This window comes from Enhydra lutris, unplaced genomic scaffold, assembly GCF_002288905.1.
Source record: "Enhydra lutris kenyoni isolate GAN:26980312 unplaced genomic scaffold, ASM228890v2 scaffoldscaffold92, whole genome shotgun sequence".
NCBI lineage: Eukaryota > Metazoa > Chordata > Mammalia > Carnivora > Mustelidae > Enhydra > Enhydra lutris.
This window is the reverse complement of record NW_019154176.1, coordinates 989,170-1,013,967: the sequence shown is the minus strand read 5'-3', so window position 1 is coordinate 1,013,967 and position 24,798 is coordinate 989,170. Positions and strand designations below refer to the sequence as shown.

The window sequence follows — 24,798 nt, the reverse complement described above, 5'->3', positions numbered from 1 at the left end:
TTTGGGCTCTGTGTACAGCGCAGAGTCTGCTTGTCCTTCTCCCTTCCCCCAACTTGTGTTCCCTCTCTCTCAAATATAAAATGGAAAAATAATTCTTGGATCTCTAGCCGTCCAAGAGCAGAGAGCAGATATGATTTGGCCCGAGGGCCGCAAGCGACCCAACGTCGAGCTACCGCTCGCCTACCCCGACTGCGCTCCCGGGAAACCGAGGCTCGCATTGGGCCAGGCAGAGTGGGCGGGGCCTGAGAAGCATCGTGACGCCCCACAGTTGGAAAGGGAAATCCCGGATTGGTCCACTTCTTTTGGCATTCAGCCAGTCAAATCAGAGCGGCGGTGAGGCTTAGCCCCGCCTTGCGCCAGCGTCCGCGTTACGCGGGGAGTGCGCCACGCCCCCTTGCGCACCCGGCACTCACTTCCGGGCGCTGGCACGGCGTGACGTCAGGAGGAGGGCAGGTAAGTACGCGCGGGCGGAGGGGCGGTCGGTCCCGGCGAAGGTCCGGGGTCTGGTCGTTGCTTCCCGCGACCTCGGAGCCGTCCGATGGGGGACGAGCGCCCTGGGGGCCGTGGGGCTCTGCGGTTGTGGGCCCATCTCCGGAGCCCCATGTCCGCGGGCCATGTCCCAGCCGCGACCCCCTATTGAAATCCCCGGGCCCCGGCCGCGACCTCAGTCCCAGCCCCGGGCCGTATTATGCCTGAAGGGCCCTTAGGTTTTCTTATCTGAAAAACGGGGCCAGTGAGCCCCTATCTTACTGGGTTATGGTGAAGATTTTGATGCTTGTAGAACGGTTTGGCATGAGAAATAGTCGAATGTACCAACATTTAACTCCGCATCTGACGCTGGACTAAGTACTTCAACTCACTGAGTTTTGACAGCAACCTTATCAGGTTGACTCTTTTGTAAGCCCTCTGTATAGATGAGAGAACTGAGGCTCAGAGAGGAATGCTTTAACAAAAGTCAAAATGCTAGCAAGCAGAGTCCGGATCCAAGCCCAAGCACTGTGCCCTAAGCCAGAGGGGTTATGATTACTACTGACACCAAGGACTAGAAATTTCTATACATTCATCCTGTAGCCCCACCTGTGCCAGTCACTGGGGTGGTAAAAACCCCTGTAAGAGCCCCAGCTCCTAAAAATGGGGTACCCTGCAAACACTTCCCAGTGTCTTACTTCGTCGAACCTCAGAAAGTCCTGTCACCATCATAGACTCTTTACAGATGAGGAAGTATAAGTTCAGAGACCCTCAGACACTGGCTGAAGTCACCAGTTAGGAAGGAGTGGAGCTGGGATGCAGGCCCAGGGAACTGTGCCCCAAAGCCTGAGTGGGCACTTTTCTGTTTGGTTGACAAAAGCATTTTTAGGTTGGAAATGACCTTGGGAAAATCTGGTCCAGGGACGCACTTCACAGATGGAGGATCTGTGGTAAAGAGATGTTCAGGGTCATGGTGGAATAGTTTACATCTGGAACTTTGCACCCCAGCTTCGCCTCTGAGCCTGGGCAAGTTACTTAAGCCCCCATGTCCTCGTTCGTCAACTGCAGATAATAGTGACCTAATACAGATGAAACAAGGCAGTGATGTCAGACTGGATAGAGCGCCTGGCATGCAGTAACTGGTAGAGGGTGCACAGCTAAGTGGCAGAAACAATTAGATACTTCCTGACTCTAGCACAGGGAGCCAAATAACTACACCCACAGGCCAAAACCAGGCCACGGCCTGATTTTGTACAGCCTGACAGCTAAGCATGGTTTTGACTTCATAAGTAGTTGGGAAAAATCAAAAGGAAGTATATTTTGTGACAGGTGACAACCATGTGAAATTCAAAATTCGGTGTTCATAAATAGAGTTTTGATGAAATGCAGCCAACACCCATTTACATATTGTCTACAGCCGCTTTCCAGCTATGACGGCAGAGTTGAGTCATTGGGACAGAGGCAGTTGGTCCGCAGAGCCAGAAATATTTACTGTCTGGTCCTCGATAGAGAAAATTTGCCAATCTGCATTCTAGAATACGCTTCAGTCCCTCGTAGCATCTCTCTTTGGTGTCAAGTAGAACTTTGTTTTATTTTACCTAAAAGTCTCTCCTGCAAATATACAGGAGGAGGGTGGTCACCCACCCCCAGCGCAAGGAACCTTCCATCTGTCATGTGTCACCTGCATTAATACTTAGGAAACTTCAACCGTGAGTGGTTCACGCTGTCAGCATTTAGCAGGGGCTAGGCACTGTCCCAGGTGCTGGAGATACACACAGTGCAACCTGGCAGAGGAGACAGACTGCATAGACAGGGCCATGTGATAGGAACCCCAGGGGAGAAGTGGCTTTAGATCAGGTAGTCAGATGAGGCCTCCGCCAGAGATGATATTTGAGCTGAGATCTGTGACAGAGAACAGACAGCCTGTGGAAGAGCATTCAAGCCCCTTGGCCTGCACCTGCTGAGCCTTCGAAGGCAGCCAGGGAGCCAGTGCAACTGCAACAGAGGGAGGGAGAGGGGTAAGAGGCACGCTTGGAGAGCCAAGGCAGGGGCTCCAAAGGGTATGGGAAGGGTTTGGACTTGATTCTCAAACCGATGGTGATCACTGGAGGGGTTTAAGCAGAAGAACAATATTTCAGATTTAGATTTTAAGATCTCTTTCTGGTCCCTGTGGGCAAAACAGACTGTGGCAGTCAAGGGCAGAGCCAGGAGACCAGAGAGGAAGCAGCTGCGGTTCGGGTAAGCCACGATGGGGGCTGCAGAAGGTGTCAGGTGTGAAATCTATGTTGGATGGAGAGTGAAGAGGACACTGTCTTTCTAAACAGACAAACACCGCTCTCTGGAGGACCGTCTAAGCCGCTGCTGCCACACACAGCCCACGGCATCTTCGGCAGGAAGACTTGGCCCCTCCACCAGGCTCCCTGGGAGGGCAGCGCTGGGCAGGGGGCTGACCCTGCACAATCCGTGTCCCGTTGTGTTTTCAGATCAGCCGTGCTGAGGGTGAGGACCGGTAGGCAGTTGCCAAGATGGTGAGTGGACAGCCTTGTGCTTGTTGAGTTTCACTTCTGGTCTTTGTCAGGCCCCCAAAGTAGCCCTTTCCCTCCCCCTCCCCAAGCTATAAGGTGGTATTTCCAAACTCCAGATCGTGATCTTTTTGGTACAGTGGTTCTCAAACTTTGCCATGCACTAAAATCATCCAGGAAGCTTTTTTGTCTTTTCTTTTCTTTTGTTTTTTGGTTTTTGGTTTTTAAGGAGGTGAAATTCATGAGCTATTGTAGAGTGTACGATTTAGTGGCATTTAGTATTTGATTACCTAGTTCCAGAGCATTTCCATGTCCCCCAAAAAGGAAATCCTGTCCTCATGAGCAGTCACTCCCCAGATCCCCTTCCCCAGCCCCTGGCAGCCACCAACCCACTTCCTGTCTACATGGACTCGTCTGTTTGGGACAGTCCATGTAAGTGGAATCATATAATATGTGGCCTTTCACGTGTGGCTTCTTTCACTGAACATAGTGTTTTTGAGTTCTTCCACATCGTAGCAAGAATCAGAACTTCATTCCGTGTTACCGCTGAGTAATGTTCCCCCATCTGGAACAGCCGTATTCTGTGTATCCGTTCATCCACCGATGAACGTTTGACTTGTTTCCACCATTTGGCTGTTGTGATTAGTGCTGCCGTGAGCATGTGTGCACAAGGATTTGTCCAAACACCTGTTTTGCAGGATGCTTTTTTAAAAGCCCCCTGTCCGAGCGTCACACCTCAAAGCAGCCCCTGTCAGGAGAACTTTTGGGGCTGGGGGCCAGGCATCAGTATTTTAGAAACTCCTCAGGGGGATATAATGTTCAGCCCAGTTTGAGACCTACTCCTTTGGTGGGTGACGAGCTCAGTTTATGGGGCGGCTGCCAGCATTGAGAAAGCAAGACCCTCGCAGCGGGGGTAAGCGTTCTTTCACAAAACCTGCCCTGGGCTTCACTGGGTTATGTGCTTGTGCACAGTGGCAGTGTTAAATGCGTCTGGCTGTCAGTCATGGTCCCCAAAACACTGAGCACCCTTGCTTTAGGAGAGTCTGGTTCTTGTGGAATTTTCCACGGTGACAGTGGTGGTTCGCTAGTCCCCAAGTCACAGTCTCTGTGGAGACCCTCAGAGCCCAGGGCTTCTCTAGGATGTCCCTCGGTCTCCCTCATCCGGACCCCGCCTCTTGAGGCTGTGCGACAAGGTCTTCTCCAGATCACCCTCTCTGAGTCCCGTCTCTCTTCTGCTTCCCAGGGTGAAAGGAAAGGTGTAAACAAGTACTACCCTCCGGATTTCAATCCTGAAAAGGTAAGGGCGGGTTCCCTTCCCCTTGTCCACACAGCAAAGAGACTCCATAGAGCAGGGGGCGCATGGCCCGTCATCCGCTCCTGGAGTCAGAGCCACGGCTGCAGAGTGTGGGTGGCCTCTGAGGACTCGCTGCTGTGCACGTGTCACCCGGGCTCAGGGCAGCCTTCGTTCCCAGTGGTAAATGTGGCTGTGACGTCAGTGACCTTTTATGCTGGACCCACCCAGCTTGGTGTATTTCCAGCGAAGGTCGGGAGGTCTGATGCTCTTTGTCAGATCCCCTTGCTCTCCCAGCTCCAGCTCCTCTGGCTTCCTCTTTGTTCCCTCAGCTGTTCCCACTGCTTGGAATCTCTTCTGTCCACAGGCTCCCTCCCTTCCTTCAGGTCTCTCCCCACAGAGGGCCTCCCTGACCACCATCTCCTTTTCTGTGCATCACCTAGTACTTTATTTCTCTTTGTGGCCCTTATAGCTCCCTGATGCACTATCCATTCATTTGGATATTGTCCGTCTCCCCCTTCTAGAACGTCTGCCTGAGGGCAGAGGTGTTTATCTGTCTCGTTCACAGCTGTGGTCCCACATTGTAGGCACTCTGTAAGGGCCCGGGAACGAATTGTCCCAGCTACGTGATCCAGGGCACATAACTGGCCTCACTGTGCCAGTTTCCCCATATGTCAAAGGAGGAAATAGAAAAATAGCCCAATGTCATGGGATCCCTGGCTCGGTTGGTAGAGCTGTGACTCTTGATCTCGGAGTTGTGAGTTTGAGCCCCATATTGGGCGTAGAGATGACTTAAAAATAAAATCTTAAAGTAACCTTTTTAAAAACAAATAAACCAACGAAAAACCCAAGATGAGGCATGTGGAGTGGCCAGTAAGCGCTGACCAGTGCTGTCCCCTCACCTCACTGACTCTGCAGCACCAGAGGCCAGTACAGTCACCGCCCCGGTCGACAGTTGGGGGAAACAGGTTGGCAGGCAAAAGGCAACGTCGGCAGGCAAAAGGCAACGTCACTCCCCGGGGTTACACAGGTCTTTCATCTCCTAAACGGAAGAGCAAAGATTCAGTCTCCTGTATTCCTGATCCAGCCCTGCTCGCTTCCCCAAGCCTTCAGTGCCCCCATGGTTTGCCCTTCGCATCCGCCGCAGGACATGAGCAGGCAGCCTCTCTCGGCCTGGGAGAGCCTGCGTGGCTGTGCTAACCCGCCCCCTTGTCCTCTCCGCGCAGCATGGCTCCCTCAACCGATACCACAACAGCCACCCGCTGCGGGAGCGGGCTCGGAAGCTGTCACAAGGCATCCTCATCATCAGGTAAGGCCCCGGCCCCACCTGGGGACCCCTGCTCTTTGTACCACCCGGCATCAGGCTCTAGGAGAATTCGGTGCTTTTGATTTTGCCCCGTGTCACGGGGTCTCAATTCCAGGAAGCAGGAAGTCGGCCTGTCAGTCCGCTGTTGCCACATCATCAAATGATAAGCAGGTATCATATGTTGCTCGCGGTTCTGCAGCTCAGCTGGCTGCCTCTGCTGGCCTTCCCTGGCCTTGGCTGACGCGGGCTGGGCTCTCTCACCTGTTCGGGGGTCACCTGCCTGCGGACTGGCTGGGCCAGCACGACTAGGCTCTGCCCCACATGTGTCTCCTCTTCCAGTTGGATGGCCTGGGCTGGTTCACATGGCAGCGCCCAGGTTCCAGAAGGGAGCGAGCGCAGGTATATAAGGACTCTTGAGGCCAAGCCCCAGAGCGGGCACACTGTCCCTTCTGTCTCATCGATTGCCCGAAGCCAGTCATGTTATGGGGGTGGGGACCGTTCATCCCACCTCTTAACAGGAAGCATTGTAGAGTCACATCGCAAAGGGTACGGGTAGGGGGAGGATAAATAATCCCAGCCATGGCCGCATCGAGCCAGGACAGTGGCCCTTCTCTCGGGGCTCTCCTTTGGTCTGTGGCCCACGCCCCGGTGGGTCAGCGGCGACAGGAAACAGAAGCCAGCCTGTGTTGCCTTAGAAGGATGAGCCCTTCTCTGCGTCATGGACACTGACCTCAGTCTCTGTGGTGCACCTTGGGCCTGAGCAGAGGATCCAGCGACAGTCATGAGAGGCAGGAATGTCAACAGAAAAAGAATCAAGATCCAAGTGCCATCATGGCCTGGGGAGGCACCAAGATGAAGGTGACCTCGAAACACCCCTCCCCACACCTCCAGCCCCAGAGCCCGCCCCGCTCGGCCGCCTCAGGCTTCTTGACTTCGCCTCGTCATTCATCACTTCGTGGTATTTTGAAGCACGAGTTCTGTCACTCCTGCACATGGATGGCCAGATCATGTGTTGCAGACAGACCACAGAAAAATCCAGGGACCATACAGCAACTCTGCTCAACTCTGGTTGGGCCACCGCCCCCCTCCAGTTGGGGTCACTCACGGGGCAAGGCGTGAAGATAGGGCCGCAGCGGCGGGGACTCACCCGGACGGGCTGAGCCAGCGGGAGAGCAGAATGATGGGACCGGCCTGCCTCGAGGGGTGCCCTCCACTCTCTGTCCTCCTCATGCATGTGCCCTCTGCCTCGTGGCTGCAGCAGGAGGCACGGGCACACACACTCAGGCAGGGCCCAAGCGGACAGGTGCTGATGAGCCGTTTTCTACTCGCATAGGTTTGAGATGCCCTTTAACATCTGGTGTGACGGCTGCAAGAACCACATCGGCATGGGTGAGCCCCGCCTGCTCCCACTCCTCACCCCACCCCCAAACGTCCCGCCCTGCAGGCGGCGAGCCCCTTCCCTGCCTGGCCCGTCCACACCGGGGGCCCCGATCAGGAATATGAGAGGAGAGAGGCATCCCAGTGACCAGCGGGTTGTGGGCGCCTCGCTGCAGAGCAGTGAGGAGGCCCGGCTCTCCCACTTCCTAGCTGGGGGACCCTCAGCAGGTGACTTAGTCTCTGTGGGCCTCAGTTTACCCAGCCATAAATTCAGGTGGTGTGCGCGCCCCATGTATGTGGCATACAAAGTATATAGCACACAGCACACGCGAGGCCTCATGAACTCACACTGCCACTGCCCCAGCTCTTACCTTTAAGGTCTGGACCCTGTCCATGCCACAGATGGACAGGCAGACAGACAGGCATGGCTCCGTGGTCCCAGAGGCGGCTCTGAGACCACGGGGCGGTAACTTGACCCGCCTGGCTTCCGTTCCCAGCTCTGTGACACAGGGACCCTCAGCTTCTCACATAGTGCCTGGCCCAGGGCAGCAGCTTGCTTTGTAAGCAAGCGTGGTGGTGGCTCTCGGCACGAGGGTCCAGCCCCTCTCCCAGGGGCCACGGAAGAGAAGAAGGAGGGGCTGGGCCACCCCACTGCTGAGGAGGATGTGTGACACCCCCCTCTTGCCAGTAGGTCCCCCGATCAGACCCAGCCCAGGGGCATCTACAGTGAAGGCCACCAGTGCTCAGGGGACAGAAACAGGATGTAGCCTGATGCCAGAGGCAGGTCACCCTCAGGGCCGTCAACCGAAGCCACCGCCAGGAAGGGAGAACTCAGGCCACACCACCCACCAGCCTAAGCTCTGTTTTTGTAGTTGAAGCTGTTTTCACCGCATGAGCAAGATCAGGAGTATATGTCATCTAATTAGGGAAAAAACAAAAAAACACAGACATTAATAATAAAAGCCAACACTTCTTGAGCACTTGCCACGTCCCAGGCCCTGTGCTAAGTGATCCGTGTGTACTGTTAGCTCCTGGGGTTCCCATAACATCACTGCGCCGTGGGCGTTATAGTCTTCCTTGTTGAACAGATGGGGAAACTGAGGCCCAGAGGGCCAAAGTAGCCGGCCTAAGGTTGCCTGGCTGGAATGCGGTGGAGTTGGGATTTGAACCCGGGCCCTCCTGCTACCACCCACCCTCCTCTGTGGCTTCAGCACCTGTCGTGGAGCCTGGACATGGCTCTTTCCCACCTTGAATTTTAAGGTCCTCCAGAGCTGTGTCTGGAGGAGTTCCACCCCTTTCTGCCCCCCCACCCAGGGAAAAGATGCTGAGCCTTCATTCTCTCCCTCTCCTCCCAGGGGTTCGCTACAATGCCGAAAAGAAGAAGGTTGGCAATTACTACACAACCCCGATCTACAGGTACAGGCAGCCCGGCGGGCGTCTCCGAGGGACGCATCAGATAGCTGCAGGGCGAGGGGGCTCCAGAGGAATCTGAGTCAGAGGGTGGCCATTCCGTGATGGCCATTCCCTGCAGTCGTTTCCTGGACACTGTCCCGGTCTGTCAGTCAGGGCATATCCCTCTGCCTAGAACTCTCCATGGTTCCCACCTCCTCAGAGTAAAAGCCTGAGCCCTCCCCATGGCCCACAAGGCCTTGCGCGCTCTGCCCGATCCCCTCCCTACCCTCATCTCGTCCCACTCTCCCCCTTGAGGTCCCTCACACACCCCAGGAAGGCCCCCACCTGGATGCCTTCAGCCTGGAATGCTCTTCCCCAGTCATCTACAAGGCTCCCTCCTCTTGGGTTTCTGCCCCAACACTGCCTCTCAGGCCTTTTCCAGAGCAGCGCTCACCACCGGACAGTGGTTGCTCATGCATTTGCTGCCTATGTGGCCTCTGCTGGAAGGTCAGTCCCTCCAAGAGCAGGCTAGCGTCCCTCACTGCTGTGTCCCCAGCAGCTGCCACTCAGCATGCCACAGAGCAGCCTAACTCGGGAGGGTGTGTTGGATACATGAGTGAAAAGTGAGCAGACGCCAGACAGCCCGTCAGTCTGTCTGACCCGCAGCTCTAACCCCAGATGCAGAGCTTGGTGGGTAGGTGCTCAGTGAACACTTGTCACGTGACACATGACAGAAGAAAGCAGGCAGGGGTGACGGGTGACCTGGGGCCACTGCAGTGTCCTGACTTCCGCCCTCTGCCCACCAGGTTCCGGATGAAATGCCACCTCTGCGTCAACTACATCGAGATGCAGACAGACCCCGCCAACTGCGACTACGTGATTGTGAGCGGCGCCCAGCGCAAGGAGGAGCGCTGGGACATGGCGGACAATGAGCAGGTGCTGACGACAGGTGAGCGCGGGGGGCGGGCCCCAAGGCCAGCCCAGAGCCTGAGCAGGACCCTCAAGGCCCTGCTGCTTTCTGGTCGCTGCAGAGCACGAGAAGAAGCAGAAGCTGGAGACAGATGCCATGTTCCGCCTGGAGCACGGCGAGGCAGACCGGAGCACACTCAAGAAAGCCCTCCCCACCCTGAGCCACATCCAGGAGGCCCAGAGCGCCTGGAAGGATGACTTCGCACTCAACAGCATGCTGCGGAAGAGATTCCGAGTGAGCAGGGGCGGGGGGACCCTGAGGGGCGGGTGGGGGGCACTGATGCTGGAAGGGAGAGAACGCAGGGGCGGCCTTCGCCCCACTACATCTTAGCTATAGGTGGGTCATTTAGCCCTCTGAGCCTCAGTTTCCCCATCTGACCACACCCCCACCTCCCGGCACCCATGAAGAGCCCTGGCTTACCAGGCGCACACCTACAGCTCAGCTCATAACACATATTTCATGGGTCCACTCAGCTATCCCCACACAAAGTCCGTAGATCGTCAACCCACCCCTGCATAATTATCAGAGTCCTCTCTTCAGTGTCTGGTGGTTAAAAAAAAATTTTTTTTAAGAGAAAGTCACCTACAATGAAATGTAATCGTGCATATTTCAGTACACAAATGCTTGGCCAAGACCCCTGTCCTGACATGGCGAGTCGCTGAGGGTGCAGGGGCAAACGACCAGGACATAGTCCTGCCTCCAGGACACCCCAGGGCCCTGTTGTCAGTGACCACAGTAACTTCCGAAGTTGTACGAAAGATACTGGCTGGAGTCCCATCACAGGGAGTCGGGCCCAGGGTCCGAGGGCACCATGAATGGATTTTTCACCCTCTCGGGCATCCGGAGGGGCACTGGAGAATCCTGCAGGATGCGAGAACCTTCCCTCTTCCCTCCCTCTATGGGCTGCCTTGTGCCCCCCAGGCAGGCAGGAGCTCCCCCAATAACCTCCATGGGGCTCCAGCTGTCACCATTCTCCAGCTCTTGTTCCTTCCTGCTTTCTTTCCTTATCATTCTGTGGTCATTATTAGAAGTAAAACTGCTAGTTTTCTTACTAATTATTTGTTACTGAAAACATGTGCTTCCCGCCAGGCCTGTGCCCTGAGCTATGTGTCCCCTGCCTTTGGGGCATCTCCCCATGAGGTGTCTAAGGACCCTCAGACATAACACCCTAACAAGCCCCCATCTGTCCCTGAGCCACCCACCCACATCTTCCCTTTCTCAGCAATAGAGGCATCTCTGTCCTTCTAGGGATTCAGGCCCTGAAACCTAGAGTCGACCTTGACTCCCCCTCAGCTCTGTCTCCTGTTGGCAAATTTTTCAGGGTCTGACCACTCCCACAGCCCCATCATCTCCCGCGTGGACCAGCACAGTCTCTCTGCCCCCGTCTCTAGGCTCCTGACCACCACCCCCACCCCCACCAACACACAGCAGTATTTGTTCCCCACATGGCCACCAGGAGGCACCTGTGAATACTCCTCTCTCTGCTTAGAACTTTCCAAGGTTCCCACTTAAAATAGAAGCCAAAGTCCTCCCCATAGCCCATAGCCTGATTGATCTCATTTCCCCTCCCCACTATCCCACCTTCCCCTCACTCACTTTGTTCCAACCACACTGGCCTCCTCACTGTTCTTCCAAGCACACTTCAGCTTCTGGGCCTTGGCACAGGCTGTTCCCCCTACCTTGGAACATTTTTCCCCCAGATATGCATATGACTCCTTCATTCATGTTTTTTCTCACATGTGACCTTCTCGGGGAGACCTTGCCTGACCCTTCCCTCCCTCCTGCACCACATTTACAGTTGAACCCCTCGCTCCCTACCCCCTTCCCAGTGTTCTTTTTATCCTTGCCACCTTGTATCTGTCACCCACTAGAATGTCAGCACCCTGAGGTCAACGGTTTGTGTCTGCTCACTGCTGCACTCACTAGAGAGTGCCTAGAACAAGGCCTGGTACAAGCTGGCCATTCTGTAAATTTTCATGGAATGAATGAGCAGAGGACTGAACAGTACGTGTGTTAATGACGCTCGCAGCTCACGCTTGTTGGGTGACTTCTGTGTCCCGGGCCCTGTGGGAGGCCCTTTCCTCAAACGAGCTTGAAGTGCAGGAAGCTGAGTAGAGGAACACAGCCCACGTCAGCGGGCAAGGAAGAGGCAGGTCTTTGACACCTTTCCCGCACCCTGTCCCCCACCACACAGGAAAAGAAAAAAGCCATGCAGGAGGAGGAAGAGAGGGACCAGGCGCTGCAGGCTAAGGCGAGCCTGGCCATTCCACTGGTGCCCGAGACAGAGGACGACCGCAGGCTGGCCGCCCTGCTCAAGTTCCACACCCTGGACTGTGCGTGGGGAGCCAGCGGGCCTGGGGGACTGGGCGGGCAGAGATGGGGGTCCTCAGCCACAAGTGGGCCGTGGCAGGCCAGGGCAGAGGGCAGCTTTGGACCTCCTTCCCTCTCTTCCCTCCCAACCCCCAGCCTACGAGGACAAGCAGAAACTCAAGCGGACAGAGATCATCAGCCGCTCCTGGTTCCCTTCCACCCCAGGACCCGCCACCAGCAGCAGCAAAGCTGGCAGTGTCCTGAAGAAGCTGGCCCAGAACCGCAGATCAGCACCGGCCTGCTCCCCCATCACTGTAGAGGACCTGGGCATCGTACGGCGGCGGTCCCGGGAGGTCTCAGAGAGCCCCCAGCACACAACGGAGACCCCCAAGTCTGGGGAGCCATGGGTGCCAGAGGGGAACACCCAGGATGGGCCCACACCCCCCCGAGACTGCTCTCCGGAGACGGCCGAGACCCCCAAGAGCAGGGGGCCTCGGGAGCAGGAGGGGAAATGTCAGGACAGGCCCCAGTCCCCACCAGGCTCCTCTCAGGAGGACATGCTACACCTGTGCACCCTCAGCTCCTCTCTTGTGGCTGATTACTCCGATTCAGAGAGCGAGTGAGTGGTTCTGGGGACCAGACCCGCTCCAGAGGCTACGACTCGCCCAGGAGGCCCGTGGGACTGCAGCCCTGCTTGTCCACCAGCCCCCGGAGTGCTCCGATACTGCCCCTCCCCAGACCTTGCCTTCCTGCAGCGGTGGAGTTATTTATTTGGTGCTGGAGAGGGTGTTTGTGCCTTGTGGGACATCATCCCAACATTAAAGACCTGCTTCTTTGTCCCTGCCTCAGGTTCCTAGCCAGGCCCAGGGGCTGTCCACCACCCCCAGCCAACTGAACTTTGGGGACTCTCACCAGCCAGTGTGATGCTGCCGCCACAACTGTGGCCTCAGCCATGACCCCCACCTGGCATGACTCAAGGTGGTGGCTCCAGCTGGTCTACAGTCAAGGCAGACTTCCAGAGGAGGCAGCACAGGCTGTGTGAAGGGTGGAAAGGGAACCAGGCTGTGGGAATCACACAGGGAAGGCCAGGGCTGGGAACACAGGCGGAGCCTGAAGCAGCTGGGCCTGGAGTATGCAGGTGTGGGGTTTCTGTTATCCCCAGCCTGTGGGGATGCCTTGGAAGGTCCTGAAAGACCTCCCCCACTTCTCTACCATGATGCATCTTTTTTTTTTTCTTTTTTAAGATTTTATTTGTTTATTTGAGAGAGAAATTGAGAGAGCATGAGATGGAAGGTCAGGGGGAGAAGCAGACTCCCCATGGAGCTGGGAGCCCGATATGGGACTCGATTCCAGGACTCCGGGATCATGACCTGAGCCGAAGGCAGTCGCTTAACCAACTGAGCCACCTGGGTGCCCCATAATGCATCTTTTGAAGGTATCTGGTAAACTGAGCAGAAAACGGCTCAGAAACAGCAGGCCATCCTCCCAGCCTGCCACCTCCTCCCAAACCGTGGAAAAGGAAAATCATTTAACAAAAATTGATAGGCTATTTACAGTGTGCTGGCCACTAACCTAGGCCCTGGGGATACAGTGGGATACCAGACACACTGCCCTCTCAGGGCTGAGGTTCTGGCCAGATTCTTATTGGCCTTGTCCCTCAGGGGAGTTGGTGGCCCCAGTGGCTGTCCCCAGCCCACCAGCCTTTGCTCCCTGCTGGGATGGGAGGTTTCAGGGCAACAGTAAGACCCCTTAGTCCTTGGAATCCCCCAATTCGGGCCTTTCTATACTTGAGACCACCTTCAGCACTCGCTCTGGCCGAAGTCAGGCGCCTAAGGGTGACTTGGGGGATCATGCTATGATTCTGGCTGGCTGAACACAGAGCCCAAAATCCAGGAGTTGCCCCATAAAAGGTGCCACCTGTGCTTTTCAGGACGCGACTAACTCCCCAGACTACGGGAAAGTAGGGAGGGATTAGTCACGTGGACGGAGGGTCCTGTGGATTTGCTGTGCGCGTGCGCCTCCTTGGGGGCGGGGCCGGCGCCCCGCCCCCTCTTCTTCCAAGCTCGTCTCGCGTGCGCTGGTCGCCTTCACCGATTCTTGAGCGACCGTGAGCGAGAGGGTGATACCATGTCCCTGGAGGCGATTCGCTACTCTCGGGGCTCGCTGGAGATCCTCAACCAGCTGCTCCTGCCCCAGCACAGCCGCTACGAGGCAGTGGGCTCGGTGCGCCAGGCCTGGGAGGCCATCCGCGCCATGAAGGTGGGGCCATGCGGCGGAGCTGCGGGGCCGGGGTGGGAGGTGGCGACCCCGCTTGACGCCAGGATCCCCCCTCCAGGTGCGCGGCGCCCCGGCCATCGCGCTCGTGGGCTGCCTCAGCCTCGCCGTGGAGCTGCAGGCGGGCGCGGGGGGACCGGGACTCGCCGCGCTGGTGGCTTTCGTGCGTGACGCGCTGGGCTTCCTGGTCACCGCCCGGCCCACCGCCGTCAACATGGCCCGTGCTGCCCGCCACCTGGTCGAGACCGCAGCCCTGGAAGCTGAACGCGAGGGCGCCACGGAGGAGGCGGTCCGGGAGAGGTAGGGGGACCCTGTGGCAGGCGCTGCTCTGCGTAGAGGCTATTAACTTATTTCTTCGAGACCGACCCGTTTTACATTAGGGAAACTGAGGCACGGCACGTCAGTCCAGGGCCACACAAGCAGGACCAAGAGTCCACCCCAGGTGGCTGGGTCCCAAGATCTTTGCTTTCAATCCCTTGACTCTGCCTCACCAGAACACGCCCAGCCCCTTCTGTCTTAAAGGTCCTTTTCAGAGCCATTTCATTCTCCTGGTTTCTGCTTTTGAGGAATTTTGTTTCCAGTTCTGATCTCTTCCCTGCCCTTTTGTTTTTCCACTCTGCTCTGCTCAAGCTAAGTGATTACCTTTGTGTTCCTTGACCCCACCAAGCTTACTCCTGTCTCAGGGTCTTTGCACGTGCTGTCTCTGCAGGCTGGCTATCCACAGAGCCAACTCCATGAGGTTTCTGATTTCTGTCTTCCCCAACCCCTCATGTAACACAGCTCACCGCCCCTGCTCTGTCCCCTGATTCTCCTGCCTTCTCCTTCACTTCATTAACTGTTCACCGCCTGACTTGCCCACCCTACTGTGAGCTCCACAGGGGCAGAGATTTTTATCCTGTTCATTGCTGTGCTGTCCCACACACATGAGATAAATGTGTTGTGTGGTGGGCAAATGGTGTGACGGTGACAATGGCAGAAGAGTGTAGGCCCCATAGCCTGGACATAGCCTGGAGAGGCTTTAAGCAAGAGGGCTCCTGCACAGTAGCATTGGCCAGGGAGGAGGGGCTTACCTGGGTCCCAAGGCCTGGTGGCTGGAGCTGAGAGCCCCTTGTCGGCCCCAGAGTGATCCGCTGTGCCGAGGACATGCTGGAGAAAGACCTCAAGGATAATCGGAGCATCGGGGACCTAGGAGCCCGCCATCTCCTGGAGCGGGCAGCTCCTGGGGGTGGCAGGGTGACCGTGCTGACCCACTGTAACACTGGCGCACTGGCCACTGCTGGCTATGGCACAGCTCTGGGTGAGTGGGTGTCCATGGGAGTGGGGATGGGCCCTTTTTGGATGCTAGAGAAAGAAACCCTAACCACTTTACCTGCAAAAGGATGTGAATTTACTCTTGTATACAGGTGCTTAGGGCCTTAGCTTCAGGTATGGCTGGGTCCAGGGGTCAAATAGTGGCATCAGGATCCATCTGTCCCTGTTCCTAAATTCTGCCCTCCAGGGCGGCATCATTCTTAGGCTCCACAGGTCAGCAGGAAGGTTGTTGGGATTCAGATAATGAAAAGCCAAGGCTCTTTATGCTGACAGTGCAGAAAAGGCTCCTCATATCTCAGGGTCTTTGGTGGGGTCATTTGCCTTTCTAGGATCAATCAGTCCAGCCCAAGCCGCGTGCCTAGAGAATGGGAGGATGCAAGGGCTGAGAAGGGAGGGGCCCCCCAAAAGAAAGATTGGGATAGCCCTGCCTTTGTGCCTGGGGACTGAGGCCTTGATGGCAAGACACTGATTTATTCACTCAACAAATATCAATGAAGAACCAGGGTGCCCCACCATTCCTGCAGACATGCATTCCTCTATTCATTCAGCACTTAGTAAGCACCTACTGTGTGCCAGGCACAGTTCTGGGCACCGGGGACCCACCAGTGGACACAGTAGACAAAATCTCTGCCCCGAGGAATAGGAAAGTAGGAGAAACAAACACAACCAGTCAATAAATGTGTGTACTATGTTCAGAGGTGATAAGTACTAAAGAGAAAGAGCTGGGAAGGGGTAAGAGGTGTGGGGTTTGCTGTGGGAGAGCGAGGTATCAGGGAAGGCCTCACCAAGATGTTCTCTGAGCACCCACGTACTTGGCAGAGGGAACAGCTACTGCAGGCGCCTGGGGATGGGACTGTGCCTGGTGAGCCTTTGGCGAACCGTGCAGATATTTTATTTATTTATTCTGAGAGAGAGACAGCAGGGAGGCAGAGGGAGAGAGAATCAACACAGGGCTCGATCCCACGACCCTGAGATCACAACCTGATCCCAGGTGCCCCTGTGCTGTGCTTCTAAACAACAAGCCACCCCACCCGTGTGTTGCTCTCCGTCTCATCCTGATGTCCTGGTGGGCCGGGCCCCACAGGTGTGATCCGCTCACTGCATACCCTGGGCCGTCTGGATCATGCCTTCTGCACAGAGACCCGGCCCTACAACCAGGGAGCCCGGTTGACTGCCTTCGAGCTGGTGTATGAGCAGATCCCCGCTACCCTCATTGCCGACAGCATGGCAGCAGCAGCCATGGCCCACCGGGGCGTGTCAGGTCAGTAGGCGCGGCACCAGTGGGCAGGGCTCCAGGTGTCCTCGGCCAGGTTATGACTCCCAGCTTCTTGCTCCCTAGCTGTCGTCGTGGGAGCCGACCGGGTGGTTGCCAACGGTGACACGGCCAACAAGGTGGGCACCTACCAGCTGGCCATCGCTGCCAAGCACCACGGCATCCCCTTCTACGTGGCTGCCCCCAGCTCCTCGTGTGACCTCCATCTGGAGTCGGGCAGGGAGATCATCATTGAGGAGCGCCCGGGGCAGGAGCTGACTGATGTCAACGGGGTCAGGATTGCAGCCCCCGGTAAGCTGTCCCCTTATAGGGGGGTCACACAGCACCTGGGCACCTCCCCTTAGGCACTGTGGCCCCTTCACGGGGTCTGGTGGATCTAGGGTAGAATCAGCCTTCTGGGGCATAAAGCTCTCCTTCCAGCCATTTCTTAGAACAGAAACATCTTGAAGGTCAGATTCAAGGTCAGAGTGTAAAACTAATGAGTTAAGAGACTGAGGGCAAGTTGTCCATCTGGGCTTCCTCCCTTGAAGAAGAAGTAAGAATACTGTCTCATCTAGTGCCTTCGGAGAGACACTGATGTTCTCAGCTTCCCCATGCCACCCGCCTGCCATGCGCAAGATGCCTGACTTCTGTCATCCCCCAGGGCTTCAGTGTTCACATCTGTAAGATGAGCTCTTACCACCATCCAGCTCACAAAGCCTGGGGCGGTCAGTGAGTTCATCCATGTGACGTGGAGGACAGTGCCTGACCCTTGCTTAGCACTCATTAGATAGTAACAGTTATGACCGAAAATACTTTTATAAAAAGGACCAGTTAAGATCCTCAAGCACTGAAAATACCGTGGGGCTGCCACCCGACTCCCAAGTGTGGAGCCACGGTAAAAATCACAGTATACAACTAAGCGGAGGGAAGTCCTAACATCCTGTTGTTTTGTGCTCCAGTTTCTTAACAGCGTTTTAAAAACAGATATATTAATTCTATAAACTTTTTTCCTTCATTTTGTTTTTCGTGCCCCTGCTTTCCTGGAGGCATATGAGCACTGGCCAAAATCACTGTGAGCAGAGAAAACAGGCCACCAGTTTGCAGCCTCTTGTGTAGAAGGTTGGTACTCACTCAGCAAATATTTTTGAGTACCTGGCCAATGCTCGGAGCTGTGCTAGGGCGCTGGGGATACGGGAGTGAAAAAGATGGAAATGCCTCTGCACTCGCAGAGCTGACAATCCAGAGGGGGTTAGGGTTAGGGTTAGACAAACAAGATAAATAACAAAACCGCCGTGTAAGAAGTGGGTATGAGCGCAGGAGAAATGAACAAGGTGAGGACGGGCATGGGAAGTGTCCATGCGGGGAGATTTAGACAGTGATTGGAGAAGTCCTCTCTGGGAAGGGGCATTTGAGCAAAGACCTAAAGGAAATGAAACCGTGAGTCACGTCCCTACTGGAGGCAAAGGGGACTGCTTGTGCAAAGGCTCTGAGGTGGGTTCTTAGAGCTTCTTACAAAGACCCTTGGAGCCGGCAAAAGTGGGATAGATGTCTCTAAGCGTTCCAAGCCTTCTTGGACAGTGACAGCCCAGGAATGGTGGGGAGCAGGGTCTGAACTGGATAGTAGGGGCTAAAGCCCCATGTAATACCTTCATGTGGTTAGAGAGTGAGCCATCCCAGATTCTCATGGATTCCCCAACTCTTGAACCACCATGGAGGAGACTGGTGACAAGAGCTTGAGAACTTCTCACACAGCCACATACCTGCCTTCTTGCCTCCCCGTTCTCCTACAGGCATTGGGGTTTGGAATCCTGCCTTCGATGTCACCCCCCATGAGCTCATCACCGGTGGCATCATCACAGAGCTGGGGGTCTTCGCTCCTGAGGAGCTCCAGGCGGCCCTAAGTACCACCGTCTCCTGAGGGTAGGGACCCTAGATGGACCCCAGAAGCAATCAACGTCATTCTCCATATCCTGCCCCCATTCCCTTAGGTTTTATAATAAACTTATTGAATGGCTTGCCCCTAAACTGACCTTCTTCCCACCACCCTTCTTCCTAGAGTAGGGAGAGCACACGGGGCCTTTGCATGACTCTTTTTTTTTTTTTTTTAAGATTTTATTTATTTATCAGAGAGAGAGAAGGAGAGAGAGCGAGCACAGGCAGACAGAATGGCAGGCAGAGGCAGAGGGAGAAGCAGGCTCCCTGCCAAGCAAGGAGCCCGATGTGGGACTCGATCCCAGGACGCTGGGATCATGACCTGAGCCGAAGGCAGCTGCTTAACCAACTGAGCCACCCAGGCATCCCCCTTTGCATGACTCTTAAGAGCACTGTAACTGGATCCAGCCTGCCCAAGTTCAAAACCCGCCTCAGCCGCTTTCTCTACAGTGTGATCATGGCCAGGTCACTTCACCTCTCCGTGCCTTGGTATTCGCATTTATAAAATGGGGACAGTACTGCGCTGCCCTCTTAGGTTGCTTCAGGGCCAGAACTAGGGCAGTGTGTGGGGTACGGAATTTTAAAGGGACACTAAAAAGCCCAGTAATCAAGATAAGTAATAGCTTCGTGAAATATTTTTTATTTTATTTTTTCTAGAGAAGAAGAGTGAAAGCACAAGTGGGGGTGGGGACAGAGAGAGAGGGAGGGAAGCAGAATCCATGGTCAGCATGGGGGTCTAGATCTCAGACCCTGAGATCATGACCTGAGCTGAAATCGAGAGTTGTATGCTTAACCAACTAGCCACTCAGGTACCTCCGATTCTATTTTTTTAATGTTAATTTTTTTAAGTAATCTCTACACCCAAAATTGTGGCTCGAACCCCAAGATCAAGAGTCACGTGCTCCACTGAGGCAGCCAGGCACCCCTAAAATTGTATTTTTTTTTTCTTTTTAAGATTTTATTTATTTATTTGACAGAGATCACAAATAGGCAGAGAGCGAGAGGAAGCAGGCTCCTTGCTAAGCAGAGAGCCCGATGCGGGGCTCGATCCCAGGACCCTGAGATCATGACTTGAGCCAAAGGCAGAGGCTTTAACCCACTGAGCCACCCAGGCGCCCCAAAATTGTATTTTTCTTAAAGATTTTAAAAAAATTTTTTTTTTATTTTTATCTATTTTTTTTAAGATTTTATTTATTTATTTGACAAACAGAGATCATAAGTAAGCAGAGAGGCAGGCAGAGAGAGCGGGAAGCAGGCTTCTTGCTGAGCAGAGAGCCTGATGCGGGGCTCCATCCCAGGACCCTGGGATCATGACCTGAGCTGAAGGCAGAGGCTTTAACCCACTGAGCCACCCGGGTGCCCCAAAGATTTTATTTTTTTAAAGATTTTTAAAATTTATTTGACAGAGATACACAGAGAGGGAACACAGGCAGAGTGGGAGAGGGAGAGGCAGATGCCCCGCTGAGTAGGGAGCCAGACATGGGGCGCCATCCTGATCATGACCTGAGCCACCCAGGCGCTCCTAAAATTTTTTTTCTTTCTTTCTTTTTTTTTTTTTTTAAGATTTTATTTTATTTCTTTATTTGTGAGAGAGAGAGAGAGAGCGCACAAGCAGGCAGAGTGGCAGGCAGAGGCAGAGATGTAGTCTCCCCGCCAAGCAAGGAGCCGGATGTGAGACTCGATTCCAGGACCCTGGGATCATGACCTGAGTCGAAGGCAGCGGCTTAACTGACTGAGCCACCCAGACGTCCCCTAAAATTTTATTTTTAAATGTTGAGAATACTATATCAATTACTGAATTTTAGGCACCCTTAAAGTATGCACCAGTGACTGCCTCAGTCGCCTCACCCTAGTCTAGACTAAATTTTGTGTACGAAGGGCATAAAACTATGCTTTACAAAACAAACGAGCTCTTCATAAATGTTATCTTAATATTATAACCTTGACTTGGAAGTTTTTGCGAAGGTTTGCGTTATAGGCTTTTGTGGGCGTTTATCCCTTTAATGCTTTGCCACGTTGCGTCCCGTGAGCCTTTTCGCCCCACGTCCCCACTGTATCCCATCGTGCCCTGCGCCTTCCGGCTGCGCTTGCGTACAGCCCGCCTTTTCCGGTGCATCCTATATCATGGCGCAGGGACAGCGCAAGTTCCAGGCACGGAAGCCGGCGAAGAGCAAAGCAGCGGCAGCTGCCTCCGAGCGCAGCCGGGGACCGAGGAAGGGTGGTGAGGAGCTGTCAGGGGTCTGGGGGGCGAGGAGGGCCTAGGGCTCCCCAGCCTTACGCGACTGCGTCTCTTCTCAGGTCGTGTGATCGCCCCGAAGAAGGCGCGCATCGTGCAGCAGCAAAAGCTCAAGAAGGTGAGTGGGGGTGCGCGAGCGGCCAGGGAAGGAGCCTGGAGGGGGGTACCTGCACCCGGTGGAGGAGTCTGGAGAACTCAGGTCTCCGAGTCTCAGTTTTGACCCCTGTGTCATGGGTATAGGAACATCACATTCACATTCAGCGGGCCTCAGAGGAGCAAGGACCGCAGAAAGTCTAAACACACGTTAGCTGCTGTCGCTGTTACCGTTGTTTAAAAGAAGTCCGGACGGGAGGTGGCGTGGCAAAGTCGAAACCCCAGCTTTGCAGAAAGGCAGTGCTGCGTGTGTTGGAAGCCCTATTAACAGCTAGTGTTTATTTTTGTTTTTAAGATTTTATTTATTTATTTGACAGACAGCGAAAGAGGGAAGAACACAAGCAGGGGGAGAGAGAGAGAGAAGCAGGCCTCCCGCTGAGCAGGGAGCCCGATGTGGGGCTGGATCCCAGGACCCCGGGATCATGACCCGAGCAGAAGGCAGATGCCCAATGACTGAGCCACCCAGGCGCCCCAATGGCTAGTATTTCTTCACCCTGAGTCTCTTAACCTGTAAAATGGTCATAGTAATAACACCTTTCTCCCACAGTTGTAAGAATTTAATGCCACGGGGCACTTGTAAAGCGCCGAGAACAGCACAGGACACAAATGAACATTACCTGCGTTGGTTGACATTTTTGTGGTTGTGTTTACATGCAGCTTCTTTATATAGGTGGGTAGGGTTGAGTTTATAAAGAAGTTTAAGGAGATTTGAAACTGGTTTTACTGGAGTCAGATTTGAGTTCAAATTGTACTCCACACTACCTAATATGTAATCTTGAGCAAATTCTTAAGTTTCTCCCAGAGCCTCGGTTTTCTGAGACCTGGGTACCCAGTGATCTGCTTACCTCCATTTGGCTGCGAGAGGCGGGCTGTCTCCCAGGCATCTCAAACTCAGCATCTTCAAAACGAAGCTCGGATCCCTCTCCTTCCCCGACATGACCCTGCCACAGTCTTGATTCAGGAAGATTCTGTCCTTCGAGATCATCCATGATTCTCTCTTTCTCTGATCTCTGTGTATAATCTCATCCTTTTTTGTGTTTGTTATTAATCTAGAATCCACCCATTTACCGCCTACCTGGTCCCACCCCATCAACTACTACCGGTGACATCCTCCCTGAGCCCCTGCCTCCTCCCACAGCTGCCAGAGGGCGCCAGTGAGCACCCAAGTCTGGTCCTCTTCTCAACCAACTAAGCCACCCAGGTGCCCCCTGGTCCTCTTCTCAGAGCCTTCAATGTCTCCCACCTCAAGAAAAGCCCAAATCCTCTCCATGGCCCACAAGGCCCTGCATGATTTGCCCTTGTCACCTCCCTGCCCTCCTCCCACTCTTCCCTTGCTCACTGGTCCCTTAACAGTTCTTATCCCACCTCAGCACTTTGGCACCAGCTGTTTCCTCTGCCCGGATTCTTCTCCCAGAAATCCACACGGCTCCCTTTCTCAGTCTAGTCTGACTGCAGGCAGTGCTTCTGAGCAGCTGTCCCCCGTAACACGCACCCCTCACTCGTTATCCTGTGTTCTTTCTTGGCTGGCAGCGCTTACCTTCACTTTACCCTAGCGAATCATGGACATTTATGTCGTCTCACACACGCTGAGTGCCAGTTTCCAGAGGGGAGAGATTTTTCTGTCTTATTTGTTTGCTGTGGTTTGTCCTGCACCCACAATTATGTGACAATCATGGTGGTCATAGTTGTGGGAACTCATAGGCAGGACAGGGAGATTTGGGAGATATAATCAAACTACCACTTTTGGACCCAAACCTCTGTGCCTTTGCTTGTTCACATGTTTGTGTCTCAGAGCCCCAGTCTGCCATCTGCCAGGCAGAGATGACATGGGCCGGCAGGGACTGCTGCCTGGAAGCTGAGACCGAAGGCTCTGGGCATGTTCCAATCTCCCATCCCTCACCTGTTTGGGAGGCCTGGGCAAGTGCCTCCTCACTACAGGAACCTGTTTCTCCATCTGTAAAATGGGGCTGAGCGGAGGTTTAGAAGCTGAGGTCCAGAGACAAGAACAGGATTTTTTCTGTGTAACGCCCCCAAAGAGTGCAGGGCAGAAGCAGGACTTAAACCCCAGACCCTCGGATACTGTTTTGTGGGGAGTTGCTCATCCAGCCCCCTGTGCATTCTCAGCAGAGAGCATGGCGGGTTAGGCGCTCCCCTCCCTCCACCTCAGGTCCCAGTCTCAGTGCCCTGTGGTTCCCCCCCTCAGGACCTGGAGGTTGGGATCCGGAAGAAGATTGAACACGACGTGGTAATGAAAGCCTACAGCAGCCTGCCCAAGAGGCTGGCACTGGTGAAGGCCCCTGCCAAGAAGGAGGCAGCCTCTTCCTCCTCCACCAAGACACCTTCCTAAGGACACCAGCCCATTGGAGGCCGTTGACACAGCCTCCATGCTCAGCCCTATGCAGGTGACCCCACAGGTGGCACCGCAAGGAGGAGCTGGGTTCCCCGGAGCCTTGGGTCATATGTACCTCAAGTTTCATTTGGGGTCTAGCCCGTGAGCAGGTGATCAGCAGACCTGGAGTGGACTGGTCAGCTTCCCAGGGTGCCAGGGGCTGCAGAAGGAAAGGAAATGTTCACCAACTTCCTACGTCCCCCTTCTCCGGTCTTTTATCCACTGGTTTAACCCAGAGCAATAAACTTGTGATTCCTCCTGTGTTCCCGTGCTCCTGGGAGTGGGCCAGTGCTGGGGCTGGGGACCAGGTGCCCCAGTTAGGTGAGTCCCATCAGTTCCCACCAGAGACCAGCCATGTGCCCAGGGAGGGACCAGTGGGCTTCTGCACCTTCGCCCCTCCCATCCTGGGTGACCCCACCAACCTCCTCACTTGCCTGTATACCATCAGCAGGCATGCCTGGGTCACCACCTCTACCTGAGATAAGCTAGGCGTCCTAGGGAGCCACTCTCCCGTCTGTAGGACAGATGCTGAAGCCACCTGGTAGGGACTCAGTGCCAGTCTAACCAGAATGTACCTGGGAACCACTCGGGTTCTTGAAAGCCCTAACAGCTTGTGTTCATGTAGTACCACCAGTGGTCCAGGCACTGTTCAAGTGTTTTCCACGCCACCTCAGCCCTCGTGATGCCCTGGTTAGGTCGTGTCGTCGACAGTACAGAGCAGAGATTTGCACAACCACCAGCAGGTTCCCCGCTCCCCACCGACCAGCTGCTGTCTCTTCCAGACCAAGATTCTGTCCTGCTTCTCCTAGGCCCCTCCATCATTGCTTGGTGGTGAATTAGGCCACAGTCAGGGTGACACTGAGCCGCTGCCTTGGGGGAGGTGGCGGCGCCTGGGAGTGACTGGCCCCCAGCCAGCGAACCCACTGCAGACGGCTTTTCTGGTCCCACATGGTGGTGGTCAAAGACTTCTGAACTACCAACATTTTTCTACAAGGTCGGGGATAACCACTGTGGAAAGTGCTTCACCTAGAATTACCGCCTGCCCCGGCTGTTCCACTCCGAGGCACATGCCCAGAAGGGTTGAGAGCAGGGACTTGGCCAACAGCTGGTACGTGCATGTTCACAGCAGTGTCAGTCACGGTCACCTAAAACTAGGAGCAACCCAGGTAGCCCTCAACAACGCAGGGGGCGGGTAGCATGCGTGTCTGCACTAGGACTATGCTTCTGTGGTAAAGAGGTAGGAAGCTCCAGCGTGCTACAACATGGATGTCCCCCAAAGATGTGCTGAATGAAAAGTCAACCACAAAAGGCCATTGGCTGTAGGATTCCATTGATGTGAAATGTCCAGGCAAATCAACAGAGAGCAGACCCTGACTGGGGGCGGCGGGGGGATCCATGATTGACGCAATTGCTAATGGGTACTAGAGTCATGTTTTGGGTTTTTGGTGTTTTTTTTTTTTTTTTTAAGATTTTTATTTATTTATTTGACAGAGTAAGAGAGGGAGAAGCAGGCTCCCCACTGAGCCTCTGCCTTCGGCTCAGGTCATGATCTCAGGGTCCTGGGATTGGCCCCATATCGGGCTCTCTGCTCAGCAGGGAGCCTGCTTCCCCC

General features: G+C 54.8%; 3 protein-coding genes across 5 annotated transcripts; all 3 read left to right on the top strand.

Moving 5' to 3' along the window:
• Positions 1-407: 407 nt before the first annotated feature.
• LOC111162563 (coiled-coil domain containing 130) lies at positions 408-12,475 on the top strand. Of its 2 annotated transcripts, XM_022527061.1 has the most exons (11): positions 661-2,486; positions 2,651-2,706; positions 2,793-2,996; positions 4,234-4,287; positions 5,508-5,590; positions 6,921-6,976; positions 8,320-8,380; positions 9,163-9,305; positions 9,388-9,560; positions 11,521-11,659; positions 11,793-12,475. In XM_022527061.1, exons 3-11 carry the CDS (start codon positions 2,994-2,996, stop codon positions 12,257-12,259), a joined length of 1,179 nt encoding a protein of 392 aa, XP_022382769.1. In that variant the 5' UTR covers positions 661-2,486; positions 2,651-2,706; positions 2,793-2,993; the 3' UTR covers positions 12,260-12,475. The 2 variants fall into 2 exon arrangements, with proteins under 2 accessions (XP_022382770.1, XP_022382769.1); XM_022527062.1 differs by lacking the exons at positions 661-2,486; positions 2,651-2,706 and adding an exon at positions 408-453.
• A 1,225-nt stretch (positions 12,476-13,700) lies between these two features.
• On the top strand, positions 13,701-20,763 carry LOC111162511 (methylthioribose-1-phosphate isomerase 1). 2 transcript variants are annotated; one of them, XM_022526976.1, is made up of 7 exons: positions 13,701-13,895; positions 13,972-14,210; positions 15,032-15,207; positions 16,306-16,482; positions 16,561-16,785; positions 18,267-18,396; positions 20,707-20,763. In XM_022526976.1, exons 1-6 carry the CDS (start codon positions 13,764-13,766, stop codon positions 18,392-18,394), a joined length of 1,077 nt encoding a protein of 358 aa, XP_022382684.1. In that variant the 5' UTR covers positions 13,701-13,763; the 3' UTR covers positions 18,395-18,396; positions 20,707-20,763. The 2 variants fall into 2 exon arrangements, with proteins under 2 accessions (XP_022382684.1, XP_022382683.1); XM_022526975.1 differs by lacking the exon at positions 20,707-20,763 and having other exon boundaries at positions 18,267-18,494.
• On the top strand, positions 20,389-23,449 carry LOC111162512 (chromosome unknown C19orf53 homolog). Its single transcript, XM_022526977.1, has 3 exons — positions 20,389-20,629; positions 20,707-20,762; positions 23,001-23,449. The coding sequence occupies exons 1-3, from the start codon at positions 20,533-20,535 to the stop codon at positions 23,142-23,144; spliced, it is 297 nt and encodes a 98-aa protein (XP_022382685.1). The 5' UTR covers positions 20,389-20,532; the 3' UTR covers positions 23,145-23,449.
• The last annotated feature ends 1,349 nt before the right edge of the window (positions 23,450-24,798 follow it).